The sequence below is a fragment of the Parasteatoda tepidariorum genome, chromosome 1 (genome assembly GCF_043381705.1).
Source record: "Parasteatoda tepidariorum isolate YZ-2023 chromosome 1, CAS_Ptep_4.0, whole genome shotgun sequence".
NCBI classification, from domain to species: domain Eukaryota; kingdom Metazoa; phylum Arthropoda; class Arachnida; order Araneae; family Theridiidae; genus Parasteatoda; species Parasteatoda tepidariorum.
This window is the reverse complement of record NC_092204.1, coordinates 22,642,711-22,655,325: the sequence shown is the minus strand read 5'-3', so window position 1 is coordinate 22,655,325 and position 12,615 is coordinate 22,642,711. Positions and strand designations below refer to the sequence as shown.

The following is a 12,615-nucleotide window of genomic DNA, read 5'->3' as shown; positions in this document are numbered from 1 at the left end:
AGCCATCGCTGGGATTAGAACCTGGGCTACTTTATTGTAAGTGAGTGCTCTATCCCCAGAGACACCAGGACTCTAGTAGATTATATTTTATTTTATAACCGTCGTTGAACAGCCGACCCTATTTTGGGGATATAAATACAAATGTTCAACTCTGAAGCCTAGTAATTTTGAATCCCATTCAGGAAATCCTGGATTAAGTATTGAGAGAAATTTGCATTTGGTAGAGGGCTTTTTGATGGAACTAACCCACATTTGCGTTACACGAAGATGGAAACCACGGAAACCTACGGTCCGACGGTTAACCAGATGGCAAGGAGACTCTAACCCAAGATCTGACTACCACTGTGGATACTTTATGTCAGCACAGTTGGTAAAAGTCAGCAAGTATTCGAAGCTTTTAAAGTCATTTTAACGTTTCACTTAACTTTAACATGGCACTGTATTCGATTTTATAAAATTCTATTAAATAAAATATGATTTTTCGTGACGATCTGACTACTGTCTGCTTTAAATTAACTTTAATGAAACTATTATTAAATAGAGATAACACAACATGATTCAATTAAATAAAAGTAAAGGGGTTTGTGAAGTGCATGAGGCGATGGCGGGATGCAGTGTGTTTTACCTTTTATCTAAAGTGATCTCCCAGCTCTGAAAACTAAATTTCCTTGTTGTAATTTCATAATAATTTTCACAGAATGGTTATTTTCTAAAAATGAAAATCTCGTAAATAAAATATTAAAACTTACTATATTTGAGAGTAAAATACTTACAAAAGAACACAACTACAAATTCATTGTTGTCAATTAAGCTGTCCAGAGCATTTTCAGTAATGTCTTCTATTTCATCATTTGCCAGAAGATCAATCATCCACTGAAACACTTCCTCTTCCTTCATCAGGTTTCCTAGAGAATTTAAATTAATATTATATTAGAATATTAGCTACATATTAGAATTAATATAATATTTTTTCTACCATTATTATATAATATTTATGTCTTTCGTTATTAACATTAGTATTTTTAATTATTATTTTTTAGTCTCAGTATCATTTTTTAGTCATTACAAAAATGTCAAAAGTTAGTAAAATACTCTAAACTGTAGAAATTAAAATCCATGTTAAAGTTTTAAAGAAAATTAAAATAAAGTGTTTGAATGATTTGATGTTAACAAATTATAAGTAGACATTACAAAATGTGGAATTAAAATTTAGACCAAGCTCTGTAAAGTTTATCTTTTAAAAAATAGAACAAAAATACCAGATATTTCAGAGGAAAAAACATTTTTATAAATGTGTGTCAAGACACATTTTAAAATGTTTTGTTTTTTTTTAAGTCATATTTTTGGCCCCTAGGGCAAAGTTTTGAAAATCTTTAAGAAATTCATACAATATCGATATTTTTTTCTGTTGTTATATCAACTTATAAGTATACACAAATAAATTATAAAAAATCTTGCATCAGGAGAAGAATTTTTTTTAAACAAATTTAAGATAATTGCAATAAACATAATTTAGTTTTAACATTCAGTTAAACATTACAATAGCAATCAAATAACTTTCAGTTTTAGATAATAAGCGTTTCATTTTCAATTAAAACGAAAATATTATTAGTTTGAATACTGAAAGTAGATCTGTTTGTCGATTAAGAGGATAAAAGATGGAATGACATACCTTCGTACACAATCGGGCTACCTTCTTTAAAAAATAACAAAGCAGGTAACTTTTTAATGCCATATTTTTGTGCAGCTTGCAAATTGTCATTTTTCACTACAAGAATATTATACTGATCAGCATCATCATCAATTGATTCCAGCTCTTTCAATACTTTCGCACTCTTTTTAGATTTATGATCATCTGAAAAAAAATCAAAAAATATTAATGGTATGTAATAAAAATAAACGTTTTCAATTTCTAGTACGTTAACTCATTGATCGTTTTGCGTGTAAAAATTCGTAATTTAACCTGCAGTTTTCTCTGCATAACGAAAACCGGTTTTCCATGTTATTAGATAGAGAAATAGTGGCTTGGGGAAAAAAAATTTCCCAATTTTGCCCATTTTCTAAACCGCCAGTGGGTTAATCCTAAAGAAGGTATGAAAATGAATTTCATTTTTATATTCGAAGAAAACAAGTTTTTAAAAAATACTTAAGGAAGGGACGTTAATATTTAAAACTAACGAAGGAAACTAAATTTAATACATTTAAAAACTGAAGAGCAAAAACCTTCAAGTGAATTAGTGATGCAATGGAAATCAAAAATTGTTACCGGTAGCAACTCGTCAAAAACATGGAATTATTTTGATAGATTAGGCTTAGATTTCGATTATTCAACTCTTATTTTTATGTAACTCCAATAAATTTAAGTTAAGTATAATAAACTTTCAGACAAGTATATTAAATTCTAATATATTAAAGCATAATACATTAAATCATTTTCAGAAAGAAAAATGATTTAACAGTTTTAGTTTTCTGGGTTCCAATCAATCAGCGAAATACATTATGAAAATTTTTGAATTGTTCTTTCAACACTGATTAAGATGATTTACACACTTTTTAAAACGCCAAATTTATTTCTACTGTAAACCACATTAATCATTGTTATTAACACAGGTTAATGATTATTTTTGATTTTGGAAAACATAAGAAAACAAGATACGAAATAGTAATTCAGGACAAATAAAGGAGAAAGCTTGCACATTGAAACACCAAAACGAACGGACACGAATCATATTATGCTTATAGATCCGATATATATATATTTTTACAGAAGTCTGGATGAAGTTTGATTTAGTTGAAAATAATTCATTCAACGAATTGAAGCTCAAAAGGCGGATCTGTAATTTTAACAGAAGTCCGGATGAAGTTTAATTCAGTTGAAAATAATTCATTCAATGAATTGGAGCTCAAAAAGCGGATCTGTGACTAGCCCTAAACTCATATTCCGCTTACTAATTTAGGGTTATTTTTTATGAGTTAGTGTTGTCAGTGAGTACCAGTGCAATGAAGAAAATTATCCATTAGAAAACTTGGTCTCTAAATTCAAAAGCTAATGCTTTATAGGTTGAGTTACACAGTAAGCAAAATTTTAAAATTCGTTAATACTTTCACCCGTTGCTTAAATTTACACTTGCTTAATTACCATTGTTTAATTACTCATTGCCACATCAGATATGTCCTAAGACACCGAACTATACTTAAACTTATGCGTACTTTTAAACCATATTAAACACCAAATCCTTATTGGCCAACAAAACCATAAAGAAGTGTATTTTTGCTCCAATTGGAGTGATAAGAAAATCTAAGATGGATTAGGAATTAAAGATATCGTTTCGGAATCACTACTTACAAAATAAAACAGCCACGAATGGATTATGAGCTATTAAATTGAAGAGAATTTTTTCAGTGACTTCTTCAATACCATCAGTTGTCAGCTGAAGATGAAGCCACTTCCACACCTGCTGCTCATTGGTCAGATCTCCTGAAACATAAAATAAAATTATTTGTTGATGAAGATCATGTCATTCATTGCAAGCTGAAAGCAAAGATTAATTAAAAATAAGTAAAAAGTAAATGGAATATCATTTTTATTCAATTGAGTACTTTCCAAGCTTCATTATTTCTTAAAATGATTATTTTACGTAAAAGAAAATTATAAAAAATACTATCTTTGATCCGTCTTTTATTAATTACACTTCTAAAAATGAAAAAAAAATAATTTGAATTAAATTTGTGTATTATTATTTACCGTGATAAACAGATGGTATTCTCTTTTCGAAATATAGTAAAACAGGCAAATCAGATTCAAAACCATATTCTGCTGCAACCTGTTCATTATCGATTCGAACAAATGGTAAATCTCCGTCTTCACCTCCCTCAGTTTCGATATTTTCCAATTCTCTCACAACTTCTTTTGATTTTCGATCTTCCTTATCGTCTGAAATATTTAAAAATTGTCTATTAAAAATCATCCGATAATTGTAAAAAAAGTATTAATATAATAATAAGAACAGTAGAGAATAAGGAAGGAACATGTATAAATACTATTTTTAACTTGATCTTTATTACCAAATAAAAATAGTTGTTTACAAAGCTATTGTTAGAGCAATACTATTATATGGCGCAGAAACCTGGAAACAGACTAAGATCGAAATACAAAAATTAGAAATCTTTCAAAACAAATGTTTAAGATTTATTTTTAAAATTTTCTGGCCTTACAAAGTATCAAATCAAAATCTATTAAAGAAAGTTAAAATAAAAACAATCGAAGATGAAATTAAAAAACGAAGATGGAGCTGTCTCGGACATATCCTTAGAATGCCCAATGAAAAAATTTCATCTGTTGCGCTTACATGGCCCCCTGATGGTAAAAGAACGAGAGGAAGATCCAGACTTACCATCCAGCGCATGTTTTTGAGCGAATTAAAAGAATGTAGAATATCTGATTGGGAGGAAGCAAGATTTATTGCTAAAGACAGGAGGCGTTAGAGGGATATGCTAGAGGCCTTAAGTGCCCAAGGCACGTAGAGGATAAGTAAGTAAGTAATTACCAAATAACATTATATATGATCTGGGAGCTCTAAACCCTATCTTCCTTGTAGAAAATATTAAATAATTAAATTAATAAATGAAACACGTAAATACAATAATCATAAGTGCAAAATTTATGAAAAACGTCTTGCTGTTATATTTATTAAGCAGAAAGAAAATAAAAGAAAATTGCGAAATAATAATCTAGTACAAATAGAAAATAATAAAAAAAACATGTAAATACAATAATCGGGAATAAGCAGATAATAAGGAAAATTATTTAAAAATACAATAATTACATAAGCAAATGATGTGAATATAAAACTTAAACATGAGCAAATTGTAAAGAAAAATTAAAATTTTAAGAAGGTAATCAATAAGCAAAGGCATATTTTAAAAAAAACGGAAAAGCATTTTTTATTAAGTATAAAGAATTAAGAAATGTATTTTAAATTTACAGAAAATTAACTAATTCGTATTGGGAATCAAGAGCCAACTTTAAACTTTTGAAACATTCTTCTAAGTTTATTGATTTGTGACTTACAAAAAAGAACAGCCAAATGTTCGTTTTTCGTAATCATTTGTTCAAGCACTTTTGGTGTGACATCCTCTATTTCATCAGTGCTCTGCTGTTCAAGAAGATACTTCAAGACTTCTTCCTCATTCGATAGCTCTCCTAAAACAACAGAAAAAAATACGTCATTTAAACGTTTTTCTATTTTTCTATTTTGAATTACTCTGATTAAAATAAAAATATATAACCTGGGTAGATATTGGGTACTCCATTTTCGAAATATACAAGAGAGGGTGTTTCGATTCCATATGTATCAGGTATTTGCTTACTGTGGCTTCTGATGAGGGGAATACCTGCTTTGTCCGTCTCGTCATCAATATGCTCCAATTCAGATAGGGCTTTTTTAGCAGAAGCATCATCAGCGTCGTCTAAAAAGAACAACATTTATTGCAAATAATTTCTAAACTATTTTTCCAAAAAAGTATTAATAATTGAACATTAAAAAATATTGTTCCAAAAATTTGGAAAGTATTTTCCAAAAAATAATAATAATTGTATCCTAGCAACATTAAACTTTGCAATAAAAAGACCTCAAAACAATATTAAACTGAGCTATAAAAACCATTTTAAAACAACAATTCAAGATTGGACAAATAATTTCACATTTGTCACGACTAATACAAAAAAGCGAAGTACGGGTCATTTTTTAAAACTGAGAGAGTTTAAAATGTTAATGAGAGTTTAACTCAAAGGTGACGGGTTCCATGCTTTTCATTTTAAATATAATAAAATTATTTCCTCTATTTTTAATATTTATAAAATTATTATAATTGCATATGTTTCATTATATAATAAAATATATACAATATTAAATATCTATATATTTATTTATATAAATATATTTAATATTTTCAAAATTATCTATCTATGAAACTATTTCCTCTATTTTTGAAAGCATTTTTCATAAAACTTTTTTTTCCTTTTATAAATGTTGGTTGTATTGTAAGTTTCTAAAGTCAGAAAGAAGCCGATGAATCATGCTTTTAGCATTTTCAAAACGAATCAGTGATCAGCATCATCATCAATTGATTCCANTGAGAGTTTAACTGTAAGGTGACGTGTTCCATGCTTTTCATTTTAAATATAATATAATTATTTCCTCTATTTTTTATATTTATAAAAGTATTATAATTACATATTTTTCATTATATAATAAAATATATGTAATATTAAATATATATATATTTATTTATATAAATATATTTAATATTTTCAAAATTATGTATCTATAAAACTAGTATTTCCTCTATTTTTGAAAGCATTTTTTATAAAACTTTTTTTTCCTTTTATAAATGTTGGTTGTATCGTAAGTTTCTAAAGTCAGAAAGTAGTCGATAAATCTAGCTTTTAGCATTTTCAAAACGAATCGGCACAGAGATCTAAAGCTAATTAAAAAGTGGTTCAAATTTCGTTATAAAATTTTGCTTCTGACAAGCAGAAAATGAAAATAGTAATGACATTTATAATCCAAAAATGTTACGGATTTTTGCATTTTTAGTTGTTGTTACAACCACTTAAATAAAGCGAGCCACGTTGGCTCAGAGGGTAAGGTACTAAACTGTTATTGTGAAGAACTGGGGTTCGATCCCCAGTGGTGTTTTGTAGCCCACCTAGCTTCAGAACGCTAGGTATCAGCTTGTTTGGGAAGTAAAGGCGGCCAGTACCCAGTGCAGACCACATTATCACAATCATGCTGTTAGTCTCGAAACTGTGGAACTTTAACCTCCTTCAGACCCCTGGCCCACAACGGGCTGCTGCGTTAATGTTTTTACTAAAATAAAGCGTTTTGAAATAGTTACTATCTTACAGGTCATGCAATAGTATATGTTAATAAAAGATTAATAAAAATCAGTTTCAAAAAAAGGATTTATATGAGAAAATATTTAAATCATAATAAGAACAAAAATTGTCATCTTATGAAAATAAGTATTGATATTTCCAAAGAAAAATAAACTGCAGGAAATTAAACTTGCTCAAATTAGTGAATTAGTTTCTATGAAAATTGCTCTCAAATTTGTCAACAAATTTTGTTTCTTTGCATCATATATAAATTTAGATTGTTAATTTTAAATTAGAATATAGAATTTTTAAATTTAGATTTGAAAAACTTTGAAATATCGCATTTCGTTTTAACCTTTTACAGGATTTTGATTTATTTTGAATAAAATAAAACTTTTTCAACCAGGCAACTCTTCCTTAGTTGACTTATGCATATTAAATACTAGTATTACTTAAGATTTCAGCTGGATATTAGTGAGCTAATGCAAATTATTGCTTTTATTATTGCATCTGGTTTTGAATGTAATCTTTTTACGAGGTGCTCCATATATGACACCTATTTAACATACATTCTTTGTAAATCCTTCTTAAAAAAAGTTGTCAAGAAACAACACATTTTAAAGTTAGCAAATTAATATTAAAGTGAAAAAGAAAACTCTTTTTCAAATTACGACCGCTTGCTCTTGCGATCACTTAAAAAAAAATTGAACTATTGTTAAGGCAACTCAGTTTGAAGATGAAACTTAAAGGCGGTTCACTCCAAAAAATCTTCTAACTAAATGACGGTTAGTGACAGGAAAAAAATATTCCAGTCACTGACCGTAATAAAAAATTTGTGCCTGTAAAGCTAAGATGTTCAAAAAAATACGGGTCTGCCCTTAAATTTTTTCTCGTAAAATATATGGCCACTGACATTAATTTACGTTAATTAACAGTAGATTAACGTTATACTCGCAAATGTTCGAGCCTTGGCATTGCTTGAGACTCAGATATTGTTTTTCAAGGTGAATTGTAGAAAGAGACAAAATAGTGCTGTGCTACAATCTGTCATTGAGTCTGTGTTCTTCCCAAGTGGTGGAAAAGGTGGGACAGAGATGTTTGACCTCAGCTGAGTTTGAGTTAGAACCGAGGACTTAAAATAATATATATTAAGTGATGTTATTCCAAAATTCCAGCATGGGTATGAGTTAAAGAGATTTTGGTTACTTTTCATTTTAAAGGAAATAGAAATGTCATAAGAAAAAGATGAAGTACTCACTGAGAACTTACAAAATATAACAGCCAAGTATTCACATTTATCAATCATCAGTTCTACAACTTGATCCGTCACAATCTCAATCTCATCAGATGACTGCAATTCTTTCAACCAATCAAACACGGCCTCTTCATTGGTTAAATTTCCTGTTAATGTGAATCAGTATTAATAACGGTTATGCAACTGAACAATCTATGGAAATATTTAAGTTAATAATCATGGATGGTAATTATCCCTACTCANTCTACAACTTGATCCGTCACAATCTCAATCTCATCAGATGACTGCAATTCTTTCAACCAATCAAACACGGCCTCTTCATTGGTTAAATTTCCTGTTAGTGTGAATCAGTATTAATAATGGTCATGCAACTGAACAATGTATGGAAATATTTGAGTTAATAATCATGGATGGTAATTATTCCTTCTCATAATAATTTATCATAATAATAATTAATAATAATATTAATTAATAATAATAATAATAATTAATAATAATAATAATAATTAGTAATAATAATTATTAATAATAATAATAATAAAGTATACTAAAGAGTATTATTATTGATCTTGGACAACGTTAATATGTGAAAATGTAAGAAAAAAATTTATTATAATGAAAACTAATATTTAAGAATGTACAAAAAATAAAGACTAATGTTAATGATGTTCATAAAATTGAATAATTTATGAAATATAGCAATTACTGATAGATAATAAGCAGTGTATAGAAAGCTATAATTATCATACCTAATTTTTTCACTGAAGGTGATAGAAAGTTAAATATATGTGCAGAAAAATATACAGTGTGCAAAACAACCCACCCTGAATAACTTTAAATCTAATAATCGGATCTTAGCATTCTAAGACTCAATCTTAATGGCTCGAAGGGGTGACTTCAATTATGCTAATTAATAAGTGCAGACGATATTTTAACTTGCGAAATTGACAACAAAAACGTACTTTCTCTGAATAAACATGCTTTTCTTTATCAATGGATTTGGATTTCTGACCCCGAAAATGTAGGTCTCAATCTGGGAAATATAGCCGCAATAGTTAGATCAAAAGAGCAGTCTAAAATTTGGACCCCTAAATGTTAATTTTACTTTTTGCGTATTTTGCTAAATCTCGAGATTATTTTAACCGAATTAAAAAACTTTTTCACACGATTGTAAAGTTCGTTTATTCAAAAAAACGTTTTCACACGATTGTAAAGTTCGTTTATTCAAAAGTAAGTCCGTGCAAAAAAAACTTTATTTTTTTTTAAAATTTTTTATTATTTTACTTATTAATGGTCAAAAAAATTTTGCATTGTGAGGAACACAATTTTTTGCATCATTTTAAAGAATATAATTTTACAGGCAAAATACAAATTTTAAGCAAAATCATTACAACAGTTTATGAATTGTGATCATTAGAGCAGTTTGAATGATCATTAGAGTATAATTATGAATGATCATTAGAGCAGTTTGAGCAAAATCATTAGAGCAGTTTAGAAATTTATGTTTATTCACTTAAACCAATTTATACCATAGTTGTTCTAACTTTATAAAAATAGAATACATTTTGGTAAAATGTGTTAAAATAATATTTCTAATCCTTTGAAAACTGGGTACCAAACATTTCGTTTCGTAAAAGTTACGTAGTATCATATTATTGACTGTAACGCTAAAATTAATTGAAATTCGTATTTTTATAATCTAAACATTTTACTGCTACTAAACACTTCAGGCATTATTTAAATTTGAAACTTCAATACGTAAAAATAAAATGAAAAATGAACATGCCTGTATAGTAATTTGGGACTTGATTTTCGAAGAACACAAGACTTGGTAAATCAGTTATTCCATAGGCTTCTGCCAATTCCTTATCATCAATCTTAACGAAGGGAACCACGAGATCTGCTTCGTTATCATTAATTCCTTCCAATTTTTCCATTATATGCAAACTTTCTTCGTCATCATTGTCATCTAAAAAGACATTAAAGTCAATTCATTTAAAAAATATGCAAACTAATTTTAAAAATTTAACTTTAAAATAACTTCAATGAGCTTAAAGAAGGTAAGGACACTGGTCTGTAATTTTTTATGAATAAATTAAATCTCTTAAATCTATGATTCAAGCTTCGATCTAAAATTCAAATATTCTGCAAAAACTTAAGATCAAACAGGGTGCAGTCGTAAATTTATTATAACTTTTGACAATTATACCAATGTTTCTCAGGCACGTATAGACCGATTAATTTAATTGCTTTTCTATTCTGCATAAAACCGTATTTTCTATAGTATGACACAAGAGTTTTTAAAATGTTTACATTTTATAAACCTGACATATATTTAAAAGAAAACACTGTGCGATTTGTCATAAATTATAATTTTCAGAAAAAATAAAGACAATCAAAAATTTTTTCAATAAGATAAAAAAAAAGAAGAGAAAGAAGTTAGTTGACAGCACGAATACAAAGCTACGTAAAAAGAAATTAAAACAAATAGTGGAGACAGATACAGTTTTCATGTACGACATATTAAAAAAAAATATGTGGCGAAAGAGGCGTGTTGTTGTTGTTGACGTATGCCTGTTTAGGCAGAGGGGGTGTGATTGTTCCTGTTTTCCAGTGGCGCCATCTATGGCCAAGAATTCGACTTCTACCATACCACCATACCCATACGTCGCACCCGTTTTTAGGGCGGACCCATTCATACATCCGTTCATTCATCCACAGATCGTAATTTTGACCTGAATTAGAGAACGATTGATCTCCAATCCAGTACCCCCAGAGGTTTTGATTTGTTATGGGAACATGGAAGACTTTTGTGACTCGACAGATTTAACGTGTATCAGTCACTTTACTACACGGGGAGTCTTCGGCCGGCAGGGTTCGAACCCACGAAATCTCGGACATGAGCCCAGCGCCATACCGACCAGGCTATCCCGACCCTGAAAGAGGCGTAAGCAACGTATTTAGTGTAATGTTTTACTTTACGATTAATTATAGTAACAACGAGAATATGCTGGGTGTTTTGCAATGACCTCCCTTAATAAAAGGGTTATCCAGTGAGCCTGTTTCCAGAGGGGCATAAAAAGAAACAAAACACAATTACCTGAATTGGTTCATTGCAAAAGATACTGTAATATTTCAGCTACTTCCCGATGAAAGGACTCGTAACACTCGCAATCGGGAAAAGTTTTTGTTGTTTAATATCACAGCTGTCTGCTGCCTAGTAACTTAGCCAGCGTGTCACAGCTGCCTGCACGTCTGAGGGAAAATTACGTCCTGGCTGGAATTTCTTTAAATGCAAGTGAAAGTAACTGGGTAACAAGTGGGAAGTAACAGGTGGAAGTAACTGGGAGATGGATCGAAAGTGAATGGTGAGTAGTCAAACACTCCCCACAACAATCGTCCAAATACGATAAATTTTACAAGGAAAAAAAATTTGCAGAAGTTTCACTGGGAAGTGTTTGAACATCCCCATTGTAATTCCTATCTCTCTCCCAGCTACTGAAAAAATTCCATTCTGAGTATCACTTTCTCACAGACATGCAAACAGCTATGATACGCTGCTCAATTTCCTGACATCAGATTCCTGTGATACTGGACTTCAAAAACTTTGCCAACGATATAACAAATGTTGCATTTCCGATGGTTCGTATGTTGAAAAGTAGCTGATATGTTGTCGTATCTTTGGAAATAAATATATTTAGATAATTATGTTTCCTTTTTTTCATAGTCCATAAGAGATTTACAATCTAAATGACCTTCCCTATAAGTATACATATTCAGAATCCTTCTAAAAAATAAAATCAAAACACTGTGCACACATCATAGGTCATAAATTAATATAATTGAAAAATTTATGAAAATTAAAAACGAAAACTTTTCCAAATTCTTCCCATTCACTTTTTTGATGAATATCAGTAAAAAAGGATTAAATTAATCCTAAACTAATTATTTTTCCTAAATGCGTTTAGCTTAAGGCGCACTTATCAGGAAGCATATTCATTCCAGTCCAACCCTACAAATTAACTGCTTTTTCACTATGCAAGTCTTTATACACTTTTCGAGCTCGCGATAATTGATGCACAGAGTCTAGAAACGCTTCGCGTATTCATATAAGTTTTTCACTTTATTGTTCAATCATTCTACAATATAAATGCAGAGCAAGTCATCATTCCATATACAGAAAGCCTACTTAAGTTGTTTACCAACCCTCTAAATTTTCGAATGACTCTTGTCTAAGTGTAATATGGTGGATATGAACCATAAGATGAGACTGCTTAAACCGCCACCCTTCAAAAAATTGTGGAACTAGTATTTCTAAATCGAAAAAGGAATGGAACATAGAGCATGCTCCAGAACTTAGTTGTTTACTTCCTTTCTATTTACAAGGAATTGCTACATTTCGGACATTATTTCTCAAAAAAGGCTTAACATTGAACTTTAAATATTGTGACCAGACAAAACTATTTTAAGAAGCAAAAAA

The 12,615-nt window shown here is 29.6% G+C and overlaps 1 protein-coding gene across 1 annotated transcript in view; it reads right to left on the bottom strand.

The window, feature by feature from the left end:
* LOC107453784 (uncharacterized) overlaps positions 1–12,615 on the bottom strand; it is a 70,322-nt gene that overhangs the window by 28,818 nt on the left and 28,889 nt on the right. The window contains exons 8-15 of the mRNA XM_043047299.2: positions 9,922–10,104; positions 8,150–8,281; positions 5,290–5,469; positions 5,072–5,203; positions 3,746–3,934; positions 3,347–3,478; positions 1,673–1,855; positions 774–905 (exon numbers count right to left, since the gene is read on the bottom strand). Coding sequence (XP_042903233.1) covers positions 774–905; positions 1,673–1,855; positions 3,347–3,478; positions 3,746–3,934; positions 5,072–5,203; positions 5,290–5,469; positions 8,150–8,281; positions 9,922–10,104 — 1,263 coding nt within the window. The remainder of the gene's footprint in view (positions 1–773; positions 906–1,672; positions 1,856–3,346; positions 3,479–3,745; positions 3,935–5,071; positions 5,204–5,289; positions 5,470–8,149; positions 8,282–9,921; positions 10,105–12,615) is intronic.